The 13,562-nt window shown below is 45.1% G+C and overlaps 2 protein-coding genes across 5 annotated transcripts in view; one reads left to right on the forward strand and one right to left on the reverse strand.

Annotated features, from left to right (window-relative positions):
• The window catches only part of HELLS (helicase, lymphoid specific), a 50,090-nt gene extending 44,343 nt beyond the window's left edge, over positions 1–5,747 (forward strand). For all 3 annotated transcript variants that reach the window (XM_082764511.1, XM_082764512.1, XM_082764510.1), the window contains 3 exons: positions 2,735–2,831; positions 3,042–3,118; positions 4,307–5,747. In XM_082764511.1, the coding sequence (XP_082620637.1) occupies positions 2,735–2,831; positions 3,042–3,118; positions 4,307–4,404 (272 nt within the window). In that variant the 3' untranslated portion in view covers positions 4,405–5,747. The remainder of the gene's footprint in view (positions 1–2,734; positions 2,832–3,041; positions 3,119–4,306) is intronic.
• A 3,483-nt stretch (positions 5,748–9,230) lies between these two features.
• The window catches only part of PDLIM1 (PDZ and LIM domain 1), a 40,443-nt gene continuing 36,111 nt past the window's right edge, over positions 9,231–13,562 (reverse strand). For both annotated transcript variants that reach the window (XM_082764352.1, XM_082764351.1), the window contains exons 6-7: positions 11,339–11,456; positions 9,231–9,770 (exon numbers count right to left, since the gene is read on the reverse strand). In XM_082764352.1, coding sequence (XP_082620478.1) covers positions 9,584–9,770; positions 11,339–11,456 — 305 coding nt within the window. In that variant the 3' untranslated portion in view covers positions 9,231–9,583. The remainder of the gene's footprint in view (positions 9,771–11,338; positions 11,457–13,562) is intronic.

A 13,562-nucleotide genomic window follows, 5' to 3' on the forward strand; every position in this document is an offset into this window, starting at 1 on the left:
AAAAAGTGATGGGATGTTGAGCCTGCCTGGAATAAATAAAAGTAAAAACAGGCAATGAGGGAGTACAGCTTTGGGGCTTGTTAGCAGCTTGTCAGCAAGATGATACTTTGTTCAACCCAAGTGTTTTAGAATTCTAGGATGGAAAATGTCAAGGCTGGGAGTAAGTGACAAGTCTGAGTTGACTGTCTTTTTTCTTATAACCAAATTAAATGAACCAGAATATAAATGGAAAAGCAGACAAAAATTGCCATATTGCTTGCAGTTTAGCTTATAACAATTCTTCATCTGAAGCAGTAGGCTTACCTAATGATATTTAAAGCTGTGTTTAATGATATGAAGTTTATCAATAGGTTTTCTAGCTGCACTGGCAAACTTGCTTGAATAGGGAGCATTCATTAAAATTGGTAAAATAAGCAGGGACTATATGGAGCTGGTTTCTGGGAGTTCCTAGTGAATGTGGCTGAGACTGCAAGTCTTAGACCTGTAAAATCACTAGAAAATTTCAGAATCCTTTCTGCATCTGTCTTTCTAAACTTAAGAATAGTCTGTTATAACCAAAGTAGAATAAGCCCTCTTCTGGGGCAATTAACCAGTGCTGAATGGCACCATAGTCCATTTTTTTTTTGTGTCTGTGTTTGCAGAACAATGGTGATTCTTGTGTTCTAGATCATCTAGCTGGTCATACTAAAGTGTCTTTAAAAAAATGTTTGGGGTAAAGCTTCTCTTTTGGGGTAAATTTGTTTTGTTTAAGTGTTGTAGGAATCCTGCTCTGCTTCTGTAGCATACTCTGCATTATATATGGATGCTAGCTTGCTATAGCATTTTCCAAACAGTAAGCTCAGTTGGGGAGGGAAAAAAAATCTTGCAACCTCTGACAATACATGTAATTAGCTGTGTATTAAACTTGTAGGATTTAAAAACGTCTTGTAGTGTATAAAGGGGGGAAAAAAAATACCACAATGTTTTGGAAAGGCAGAAGGGGGGCAGAAAGGCCACACCTGCAACTGTCTACTGCACAGTGTTTGTCATGCCTAAGCTGTGGATTGCTGTGGATTGTTTGGATGCTGTTGGCTAATGGTTCAGTACTTCCTTTGTCCTAGCCTTTTTGTAACTGCTGTCTTCGTGTGACTGTTAGGACTGCCATCTGACTTTTCTCCAGAGGAGCTAATGCCATCAGCCCACAAAGCAGATGGACTCAAACATTTAGATGACTGCCATATGCTAAAGTAGCAGTGGGAACTAGGACTAGGCAGTGTACAGGAAGGAAACTGAGCAGCAAGGGTTGTGTCTTTGGTTTTGCAGCAAGTTGAATGTTTATCTGGCTAGCTTTTGGTGAAGCCTGTCAGTAGGAATGTTCTCTGCAGGAGCCTTTAGGGCTCATTCAGTAATTGTAAAGGTGATGTAATGTATCCTGCAATTCTGAATACTTAGAAGTTATCAGAAATGGAGGAATGAATGAGGAAGTAGTATCATAAAGTCTGCATGTCTGTCAGACCTTTCTATGGTGTCAACCTATGTAGGGTGTGTACAGTACAAGTACCAGACCTGAAGGATTGAAATATATTGCAAAGCTGTGTTTTTGTTGAGCTCAGCACTATGTTGTGCCTTCTGTCTTCTTTCTGTTTTCTTATAGAAAGATGCCTAGGTAACTGTGTGAGAACCAGCAAGATTTTAGTTAACTTAGTAGATGTTAGACTAAGATGAAGTGATGCACATAAACATTTATGTTATGTGCATTTCCTGTAGCTTTCTCTATGTCACTATTACAGCCCAAGATCTGTACAGCCGTATAGTTTATGAAACTCTGAAAACTTATCCAAATGAGTAAAGGGAGAAATTCCATCACTACCAATGTGGGATGTGACCTGGGTCCTGTGTGTCACAGCAGGAGAGAAATTGTATAGCCCTAACCTCTCTGGAACTTTCATTTGATTTGCACTTTGCTGAGAAACAGCTAGTCCTTGGAGGAAGATGGGGAGAGGTGTGGGAAGGTATTCTGAGACCGAGACACAGGAAACAACAGCAGTAAGGCTGATAAAAGGGTATGAGGAAGACTTGCTGTGAAATGGGTACATGTGTTAATAAAAACTGGGGAAGCTTGGCACAGGACAGTAGGCCTTGCAGTGCACAGATCAAGCTTAGCTTCATCCATGCTTAGATTTAGCAAGGTAATAAATAATCTTGTATAACTTTTTGAATGTTGGTGCTGACATTGTGATAACTGCTAGCATAGTTTCTTCAAGAAACCAACCTATCAGATGTATTTTGTCATTTCTGTAACATTATTAAATTGAAGGAGTTCCTACAGTGGAACAACATTATCCTTCTTATATTTCCTGTCTTGTGGTTAATGCTGCTTACTTTGTTCCAACCAGCTTACATTACAAAGCGAACAAACTTCAGCACCTACCATCTAACTTTATTTGCAATCTTTTTACTGTAAGTAGAACTAATGGCTTTTCTGCTCTGTGTGTGTGTGTGCATGGTGAATTGGTGTTTCAATCAGTTTTCTGCATACTACAGCTAGAAGGTGAAAGGCCTGCATGTAAACTTCTCGTGCACCTCTGTTTTTTTGACCAGTTAGCCTAAGTTGTGTTTAGTTCAGGGCTGAAACAATGAAACATAGCATTAGCCTCGATATGCAAAAGTAGATTTGTTCCATCTGTGCCTAGAATTGTTGTAACAGTTTATGGAATTTGTTTCTGTCTCCACTTAAAATTTCTACTTTCTACAGATCAGTTTAAAGGTGGCAAATCTGGCCTAGCACAGTCAAAGAGCTGTCTGGACCCTCAGGAATTACTAGAATTACTGAAATCCAGAGACTATGAAAGGTATGTAAAAATTTTACTTTTTTTTGTTGACCATTAAGTCTGTAACTTGCAGCTTGCAAGCAGCTGTCAATAGTTCTCATGTTTTACAAAGTGGGTCTTCAGAGTGAAAAGAATGTCCTAGGGATTCTGCTATGTGGAAAACTGACTTCTGTGCTTCATTAACTCTTACGCACTTTTATCTGTATTGAGAGAGTGTTTCTTCTTCAACAGAGAGGTTAAAGGATCTAAAGAAAAAGTAATCAGTGATAAAGACCTTGAGTTACTCTTGGATAGAAGTGATCTTATCGGTAAGTCAGAATTCTCATCCATCTCTTATGTTAGACAATAAATAATATTTTTAAGATTCTTTATATGTAGAAAATAGTCAGTTTCACTTTCCCACAACTGTTGTACATGTGAAGAAAGACACTTTGTCCCCAAGGCTGATGTTTCCAATAGGATCTGCTGAAGAGGATGACTTTGACAAAAGTATTCCAGAAAACCTCGTTCATGGATAGCATGCCCCAAGCATACATGCTGTAAAGGAAAAGCAGATGTTTTGCAAAGAAATTTTCCCTGCAAGTTGCTGTAATTGGTCAAAGTATAAGTCATTCTCAGGGAAAAAAAAAAAAGCTTATTTCAGCGAACCTATTTGAAAACCTATTTTGATACTTTCATAATTCAAAATATAGCCTAGTAAAACTTAAAGGAGAGAAAACTAAACTTTGAGGGTTACCATGCCTTGTCTGTGGATCAAATATTTTTTTTGGGGAAAAAAAATAAATTCAGTTGTCTGTTTTTGTAAATAGACCAGGCAAAGATATTATAAAAAACCTTAATTCTACTGAGAAATTGTTTAGAGGAACTTTTAGTTTCTCTAAACATTAGATATAAGATGGTGAATGAAATAAAGGAGAGATGAGACTCAAAACATAGATACAGAAGAAAAAACAGTCATTATAGAATTAATAAATAATTTGTAGCTAGTCTTAAATACATATGGTATGTGAATTTTGAGTAAAATAACTTGCCTGAGGAGAAGAGAACAGTTACTACACTTGAAAATTTCTCCTGTTTTATCTAAAGAATATTTCAATGTACTGTTGATATAGAAATGGTTCGTGATGTGCTGACACAACATAATCCATTTGTATCTTTACAAGTTCCAGCTATGAAATAATCAGATTTGTCCTTTCAGGTTGGAAAAGGTGTCACTTTTTTCTGGTGTTATTAGCAGGCATCATATTTTATAATGGTTGCTTCTTTTTTTCTTATCCACTGTAAGCAGAATTTGATACACAACTGTAAAATATTTTCAAGCACAAACTTTTAGTTGCTGAATGGTTATGAAGGAGCAAAATGATCTATCAACTTGATTTCCAAATCCAGATGAAATAAGAGTATATATGACTTTTCACGTTGCATTGCTGTACTTGAAAAGAAAGGTTGCAGACAATTCACCTATTAGTTGTTTTTTTTTTTTTTTTTAATTCTAGATCAAATGAAAACTCCTGAAGCAATTAAGAAGGAAAAAGTGGGTGTCTTCAAGGTCTTGGAGGAATCATCGGATTCCAATGCAGAATGTGTCTTTTAACGTGCAAATGGCCTGTTGTCTTGCATGACAAACATGACTGACATCAGCTCTCAGAGATGTCATTATACATACTGATCCTTTATGCTGACTCTTCATGGCCTTTGTCAAATCCCTCAGTTCTTTCAGTGAATTTTAACATGTTCTAAAGTGTAATGCTTGTTATAGTTTCATGTTCGTAGCTTTGTTAGCCTCTGATAAAGGATTAAGAGAATAAGCATGTTTCACATTTTCAGCTAGCTTTTGTGATCAGTGATAAAAACTGGCAAACTTGTGTAAAATCTTCCTGTGGAAGTCCTAAAACACTTTTTTTTTTTTTTTTAATACGGTGTTATGATTTTATTTGGAAGGGAAAGAGCATATGCCTTTGTTACAGCTTCTGTTTTTTTTTTTTTTAACTTCTGCAAATTATTTTGATAAATAAATGTCTGGTTTGTCCGAAGCATTGCAGGTTTTTTGACATGGATACCACCTAGGCTTTGCTTATTTAAAAATCTTATTATTCACTTTTTCTCTATTCGTGTAACCCTTTAGCCCATTTCACACATCAAAATAACACCCAACTACAATAAACCTCTAAAATGAGGGAGCTAAGAGTACCCAAACAAAACTGTAAGGTTTCCTGCTGCAGACAGCAATTATCTATTGACTGGCCTCTAAAGTATGTAGAGGGAGCTCTGGGTACTGGAAAGAGGAGAATGTGTGGATATGTGGAAGACCAAGGACTAACTCTGGGCAAGGGTCAGTCTGAGACTATACTGGGGCAGAAAAGACAGGAATTCAAATTCCAAATCAGCGGGAAGCCTGGTCTTATTCCAGGAGTGACAGGAGGGGAAGTAGATAATAAAGAAGGTGAAGTATATAACTAATTGCATATCTATCCTCTAACAGACAGCTGCAGGCAATATTTTTCAACATGGGCATCAGCTTTTAAACTGTATTATGCTTTGTGAAATGTCTTTTAGGCTTAATGGGAAATGGCAGTTATGGCATTGCAGCTGGAGCTGTCACAATTGCAGTTACACTAGTTATACTAAGGCATGGGTAACGTTTCAGAATAAACTACTTAATTCATCAAACTATTGGAAACTACTTTCTTGTTGCTTTATGATCATTTGTAGATGAGACATATAAACACCAGGTGAGTGCCACCTCACAAGTAGGGAATTCATGTTCTCCATTGGGAGTAATATGTTAGCTGATGTGGAGTTACTTTATACTCATACAAAATACGTGGTGCCTTACAGAAGTAAAGATAAACAAATAACTGTTAATGGGTATGCTGGCTTTGACTTTTGCCTGTTGAAAGCCGTGTCTTGTGTGCAGTTATTGAAGACTGAAGTTTTCAAGTTTTTGTTCAGTTACTTATTATCCTGACTAACACAAAGTCCAACCTGTGTTGTCTCCGTGTGTTCCTTATATTTGCTGAGCTGCCATCCTAGTCTCTTATGCCTTGTTTTATGCTAGTAAAGACCTACCACAGGAACTGAGAGTAAATGATAGGCATACAATAGAATCTAAATGGAATCATTGCAACAGTTTTTATTAAAACTGACATACCTGCTTCCACACAAGCTTACCCAATTTTAGAAGACTAATTTACTATGTTCAGCCAGCACAGCTATGTGACTGTCACGGCAGGACTGTATGATAGGAAATAAAAATGAACAACTATTTCTAACCCATACACTAGCACAGCTAGGATTTAGTCATAACTGCTTCCTACCTGAGGATGCATAAGCTAGTATTAATACTAAGGGTAGCATTAGTGAAATGTGTTTGCTGTTCAGTGATGTGTTATTTAGAGACTTGCTTTGCAGAGGTGTGACTGCTTTATTTAGCCCACTTCCAGAAGGTAAAAGCAATGCCAAGTTTTGCACTTCCTGCCATAGAAGAGCCCGATTCTCATTTATTTTTTTTTGGCTCCCAAAGTATTGAGAATATAGTTGATGAAAGCAAACGCAGTATCTTCTTGGCACGACCTTGCCTTTCTTATGCCAACAGTCAAGAACAGTTTTCATGCTTGCTACTCACCTGAACTGTGCAGGTACCCACCAGCTGCTCAAAGCAGTTGAACATTTGTGCCCTCAATGTCTGTAAGCTGGGACACACTTTCTGGCGTTTCAGAAAGCAGCCTTCTTTTCCAGAGGTGGAGGAGATACACAAGTAAATGTGGTAATGGTAATGTAAGGGTGCTTGGACAGTGGAGGGGATGACTGAGGCTAGCAGCTTTATAATGTTTTGGATGAAGTAATGTCCTCTTGGTTGGCCATTAGAGGGGAAAAAAATATTTTAAAACATAGTTGATAAAGACAAATTCTTGATGCATAGGCGTGTCCTGGCGACTTGGAAGCAGTGCTCCTTGTCACATGCTGCACCCTAATACATACAACTATTGTTCCTCCTCTTGGAAGTGTGTGGGAGATGTCTGCGTTGTCTGAGACCAAATGCAGGGGCTGGAAAGCTGGCGTCTCTGCTTGCCTGCTCCTACATGCAGATTTTGTATGTCTACATGCAGATTTTTATTTTTAGCTGATGAGCAGCTCATATTCTTATCTGGAAGCTGGGCAGAGAAAGAAACTGCTGGTGGCTTTTCCAGGTGATAACATAAGAAAATGCATGTGGTGAATTTATTTCATGCATTAGATTCTCCTTAATGGCATTTCACCAGAACTTGAATAAATTAGCACATACCACCACTCAGGTATTTTTACTTACCTGCTTAGCAAACATGTTGCTTGAGCTGCCAAGCCCTCACTATGACAAGAATCTCTGTGCTTATCAGAATGCCATTAGCAAATGAAATTTAAATGTGCAAGCTGGAGCAACTGGCCATGCTGCTCCAGCTTGCATGTTGGCTGGGGGGGGAATGATAATAAGAGGTCTGTCTTCATTATGCTGCTGGGCTTGATTATGCTCTAAGACTTTTGCAGCCCTTTTCTACCTGCAGGTTTCCAGTTCAATGTGCTGTGCCTAGGAGGGCCCTGCAAGCCAGCAGGGAGCAGCAGGGCACGAGGAGAAAGGGCGATGTGGCAGCAGCAGGGAGAGGCTGCAACCAAAAACCCAAGTAGTCTGTCAAAATGATAGACTGTGCCGGGCTGCACACCCATGGGAACCAGTCCCTCTCTGGGAGGATGCTAGCTCAGTTTCAAACTGCCCGACACTTCAAATTGGAATCTTTTACGTATTTCTTGCTTTATTTTTATACTTTTTGAGTGGGCGGCTCAGTATTGCAGGCTTGACCCCACTTTGCCTATTTTTTTATTGTTGACAAACTCCAGATGCCAACTGCTAAACTCAAGAGGAATTTGGAAAGTCAGACTACAGTGAATGCTGCAGTTGCCAAATATTTTGGGCTGCATCATAAAAAATGAACGCATTCCTTTTTCCAATGAGCTGCAGCAGAGAGTGAGCAAAGTCCTCCCTGAGCAATGAATGTAGACTGCCTTGGCCAGCCTGTTCCCATAGTAATAAATTGGATCAACACTGGTATCTGCATTAGAAACCTCCACTTCCAGAGCTGGCCCACAAACCTTTTGTAGTTCCCGGCTCGTGCGTCAGGCCCCGCACAATCAGTGTTTTCCCAGCAGCACCGCCAACCTTCGCCGCAGGAGCTCAGCTGGGTGATAAAGCATGCGGCCTGGGACAAAGCAGTGCTTGTTGTCTGTTTACAGCGAGGGGCTGGGGCTGGGGAAATGCCGGGCATGGCTCAGGCTCTCTGCAAGAGCCAGCTCGCAAGGTTAGCTGGAGCCAGCCGCTTTTTGCTGACGGGTGTTATACGGTGTGGAAAGATTTAGGGACTTCGCACAGCCTGCAGGGCACAGGCTGGTGTCAGTGTGCAGTACAACAGAGGGAGCCCATGGCCAGCATTTTCGCCCCATGAGGCAAACATGCAGCCACGCGTGGTGTGTGGCCAGCAGCCCGCTGAGAAAGTGGGCAACGAGGAGTTTGCCCTGCTGGGGAAGCCACAGTTCCTTGCCAGGGCTAGGCCTGAGCATGAAGGTATCAGAACCTTCAGTTTAATGTGCCCGTGGGACCTGAACTGAATACCTGGGACGTTCCCATACCTGCGAGCAGTACTTTGCAGTGAACATGTGGACTGTGTCCTGCTCAAGCCTGGCAACCAGCACTCAGGAAGGTGATGCTGTGACTGACCAGGCTCCTGCCCAGCCCGTCTGCACTGGCCAGTACAGCATCAGAGACATCATTTCCCTGGGAAAACTGTGCAGTGGAAGAGAAGGTATTAACTGTGTAACAGCACTGAGGGAAGATGCCACCCAGGCAGGCCATAAATAAATAAATAAATAAATCACACCCTCACCCTGAAAATAAAGCTACCTGTGTTAGTATCAGGAGCCGTGTGTGTATGCACGTGCATGCACCAGCAGCACGGACAAGCCGGCCTATCCCCAGGGATGAGCCAGCTGAGGATGCCGGCCGAGCTATTCCGTCATTGCTCGCTCACCACTGCCCATAGAAGGAGCCTGAGGAGAGGAGCTAAATTTAGTTGGGTTTGTGAATTATTCCCATCCCCAACCCACCAAGAAAGCTGCACAGTTGATCTGGACAGTTGGAGCCAGAGCCTTAGTGGCAGGTCAGCCTTACCTAAGAAGAGGCTTGTGATGTTGTGGTGGTTTGTTTACTAATTTTTGGAAAGGCAGCATCCTGAATGTCTGGGGGTCTGGCAGCAGCTGGGCGACATGTGAGGCTATTGTGCCCCAATTCACCAATTCCCTCCCGCTGTTCCCCAGAGCAGGCACAGCCACATGCTGGGCACCTCCATCAGGCACCCAGGAAGCCCAGTCCAGGAGAAAGTGGACACAGCCACCTGGTGGAGTCACCCCGTTTATTGAATGCAAACAGAAGGCAAATAACTGGGACATGGTGGGGCTGTGATCTGACATTGGCTTCCATTTTTCCTGTGCAATTGGCAGCACAAAGGAGGAGGAAAAAACATAAAAATCTGTGTATTAAAAAAAATGTGAAAGAGAAGATGAAAAGAATGTTGAATGATTAGTGACACCTCGCGTGAACAGACGGGAGGATTAATGTGGCAAGGAAATTCAAAGCCGTGCCTAGCATTCCTTATTGCAAACAAGATTCGGCAAGAGGGCAAGGGCGACACTTTCCAAGGAAGAGCAGCAGAGGAGAAACCATCCACGCCGGCCCCGCAGCAGCGCAGTTACTTGGGGAAGACAGTGACCACCTCGTAGCCCTCAGGGGGGACCACCCGCTCCCGCGCGTGCTTCTCGCAGTAGATTTGGTCTTCCACGAAGAAGTGTCCTTTCTGCTTGAGGTTGGTGCCGCAGTCGCTGCACACGTAGCACTCGGGGTGACGCTGCTTGTCCCGGATCTTCACAAACACGCCTCTGGGGAAGGAACCGGCACCCTCAGCACCAGGCACACGCCAACGCTGTCCCCACCCCAGCCACCTCACACAGGCCTGATCCCCTCCAGGTCTGACAGGCGACCATCTTCCCAAATACACCCTACCAGCTTGAGCTGGTGCTGACAGATCAGTTATACCCAGCAGGGGAGCCCTGCTCTGGAAAGCATATCCTAGCCTAAATTTCCCTAATCTCCCTAAATTTCACAGGGCCAATCCTACCACCTGTGTCGGCATGAATCACGATGGTGATTCTGAAGGCAGCCCACTGGCTTTCAGAGGCCTGGGATGAAATGAGGGGAGCAGCTTGGCCATTGAGTGGGGAACAAAATCCATGTGGGTCGACAACCACTGGTTTCCAGAACAAACCCAGGAACAATTGCCAGCACCAACAGTGGGGACACTGCTAGCGACTGTGACGCCAAGGCAGGAGCACAGGGTGTCCAGCTCCTGGCCCCAGCCTCAGGTGCTGCCGCTCGGGAGCAGTGGTCCCACTCAGCATGGGCCAGTCTGACTGGAAACCCTCACAGCTTGACCCAACACTTAACAAGAGAAACTACATAGCAACTTGCTAGCTAGCAACAGCAGCAGCACAGGTTGCCAGGAGTATGATTTTGTTTCAGCAGCCACCTATATTTTCCGTAATTCATTAGTTTTTACAGCTATTCACAGGCCTGTCCTGTGCTTTCCCTCCAGATCCCCCTAGCTGACAGAGTAATTGTAGGATTTGTGTCAGATTCACATTTACAGCCTACAGATTGCCTCTGTAATGACTCTGCTGGTCCTTGGTGATGGAAGTGTGCGAGGACCACGCAGTTACAGCGCCCCGGGTCTCAGGAAGCAGTGTGACAGTCTGATCACACAGGAGAAATCTGAGTTTGTCCATGGCGGTGCAGGGGGCTCCCAGCACTCGGCTGCTGGAGCCTGCTGCTAAGCTAAGGGGGTTGCAGGGAACTGAAGGAGAAAATGAGTGAAGAAGAACTAGTGGTTGAGAAACTAGAGGGTTTATAAAAGACATGGGCTGTTTCCCTTGTGCTGTCACACAGTACAGAAGCTCTGTATCATCCTTGCTGTGCTACAAGTCAGGTGTACCCTTACAAGGGCAACAAAAATTCATTTTGCCTCGGCACAGCAGAGATGTGCCGTCCTGCAGCAGAGCAGGGAGCAGAAGGCAGTTCTCCCAGTCCACATTGCCTCTGACTGCCTGGGCACTGCGCTGCTGTATTACTGGGAGCACCAAAATGTGAAAATCATTAAATACTGTCCCTGAAGGGAAAGGTCAGTTTGTTTCTGAGCACTATATACAGGCTTCAGGTAGGAAGAGAAACACTGCAGCCACAACTGCACCGGGGGTTGTCTCACAGGGACTTGCTTTGATACAGATCTGTAGAGGGAAACCCAACTCCGCCTTGCTGCAGGGATTTGCAGGGTGAGCGCTACCAAAGCTGGTGAGAACCAACATGCCTGGGCCTGCTCCTGGGCATGCTGGAGGTGAGAGGTGAGGTGTGCGCAGGCACATGGGGTGCCCGGGACAGGGACAGGCTTACTTACACAATGCCAGATCCACACTTGTCGCACATGGGCAGCTTCTGGGCATTCCCAATCGATGAGGCCACCTTTGTGGTGGGGGCCTTGACGCTCCTAAATCCGGATGGTTTGGTGGGGTCTCCTGGGGGTGGAAGGAGAGTGCTTCAGAGCATGTGAGATGCGTGGCTGTAGGCTCTCCTCCCAAGCAGATACTCTGCTAGGGAGGGGTGAGGTCCTTCAACACCAGCTCTGAGGCAGGGATTCATGCATGGGAAGGAGGCAAGGCATTTAGGGTATGTGAGGAGGAAGGAGAGAAGGGACACAGCTGAGCCTGGCCCTGGAAAACTGAGGGCCTGAGGTTGTGGGCAGTAAGATGAGCTTCTGCCCCGTCTCATCTTCAAAGCCCTTTGGACATCAGCTAATGTATCTTGCATGCACAGAGACACAAAGCAAAGCAAAGCCTCAGCTCCAGCCTCAGCAACACCAGAGCCTGCCTGCCATGTCCTGAGCACCCACTCAGGGTCAAGCTGATGGCCAGATTTGGGTTCAGAAAGTGGAGATGGGTGTCCTGGCAGACAAGGAGGCCTGTCAAAGCCTTTTTCCACTCTGCTGTCTGCTGTAGGATGGAGCTGACTCCCCCACAACTCCTGGAGGATTTGTTTAACGAACCCCTTGTTGTTGCAGGGACACAGGGTGTGTGGCATGCTCCAGGGATGGCACCTCCCTAGTGCAACCTCTCTGGGGCAGGGATGTTCTGCAGGACCTTCACAAGAGACATCTGCTGACCTGGGTGCCTACAGGCAGTGGATCCTAGATGCAGGATAGGAGGCAAGCCTTCAAACATCTGCAGTGTAAAAGCAGCCTCTTACAAAATGTCACGATCGGTACAACTAGCCTTATCTGTATGACTTTTGAAAGAGGTTCAATACCAGGCAGGAAGGGAAGGAGGGCTGCAGAGGCTCCCACGACGTTTCACCGGGAACAGAGGAGGCTGATGGGCAGGCATGTGCCACCTCAGAGGGGAAGGCTGACAAAACCCCTCAGCCTAGCGCCAAGCCAACATCAAACTGCACCCGTTGTTAGTGATGGAAAGGGATGAAGAATCCCACAGAAGCTCACCCTGGTGACCAGCAAGTTCTGGGACATGTTGCAGCCCAGGGCAGGGCCTCCGACAGATGAACTGAGGGGAAAATTTGGGGCACTACCCATCCCACATTCCTGTCACCTAGTCCAAGTACCACTGCATTGCCTCGTGCAGCCCCACACAGCACACTCCAGGCTGAGCTTACAGTCACTTCTGATGTGCCTCAGCATTTAGCCCAGGGTCTTGAAGGAGTTCAGTGCTGAGATGCTGCCCCAGAAGTGCAATGCCCTAATGGGGACAGGAGTCCATGGACCTTTCAAGCATGCCAGCAAGCACCTGGCCCTCTTTACCGTCACTGCAGGTGACCCTTGCTGGGAAGGGCAGCAGCCCCATTTTCAAGCTCTACCCTATCACCCCTGCTTGTTCCCTCTGCTTCAAACAGCACTTTGTTCACACCAATAACACTGACAGCACATTTTTAAATCTCTCTGAGGGAATCAGCTTAATAAAATACCCACAGGAAATATAACCTGTTCCACCTTGCCAAACACCCTAAGCCTCAGCGTGCAGGCTCAAGTCTAAACAGCTAGCAGCCGCCATGCCTCCACGCACCAGCGCCCACACACAGACCCCAGGTCCTCCCAGCTGGTGTGGCTCAGCGCAGCCCACACCCCGGGGACCAGCCCCAGCTGGGGAGATGACAGCTCCCTGCTGCTGCACGCAAGCCATTGCCTGAAGACAGGCTCAGGGAAGCATCCCACAAGGGTGCTGTTTATCACCATGGATGTTATCAGTCAGCAGCAGCGGTGTTTGAGTCGGGGCGAGCGGCGCGGCTGGGGCACTGTCTCCTCTGGGGCTGTGTAACCCTGCTCTGCACACGTGATTACAGCTCACTGTGGAGCAGTGCCCAAGCCTATCCCAGCCTGTGATCAGGCAGGCAAACCTCGTGCCAGAGAATCCCAGTAATGCTGCAAATCTTCAAAGCCTGATAAAATAGAGAGGCTTTTGCTTCTTATCTTCTTCAGCACTACTAGGCACAGGGGAGGACCTCGGAGGCGTGAGAAGTCCTGGCTCCTCCAGTCCCTTCCTTGCAGGAGCTGAACTCTGAGGGTCGAGCTGCAAACACTCACAATTTAACAGATGCTTTCAGGTAGGTATTTTAAT

Source organism: Aythya marila (assembly GCF_965140915.1).
Source record: "Aythya marila genome assembly, chromosome: 7".
Lineage (NCBI taxonomy): Eukaryota > Metazoa > Chordata > Aves > Anseriformes > Anatidae > Aythya > Aythya marila.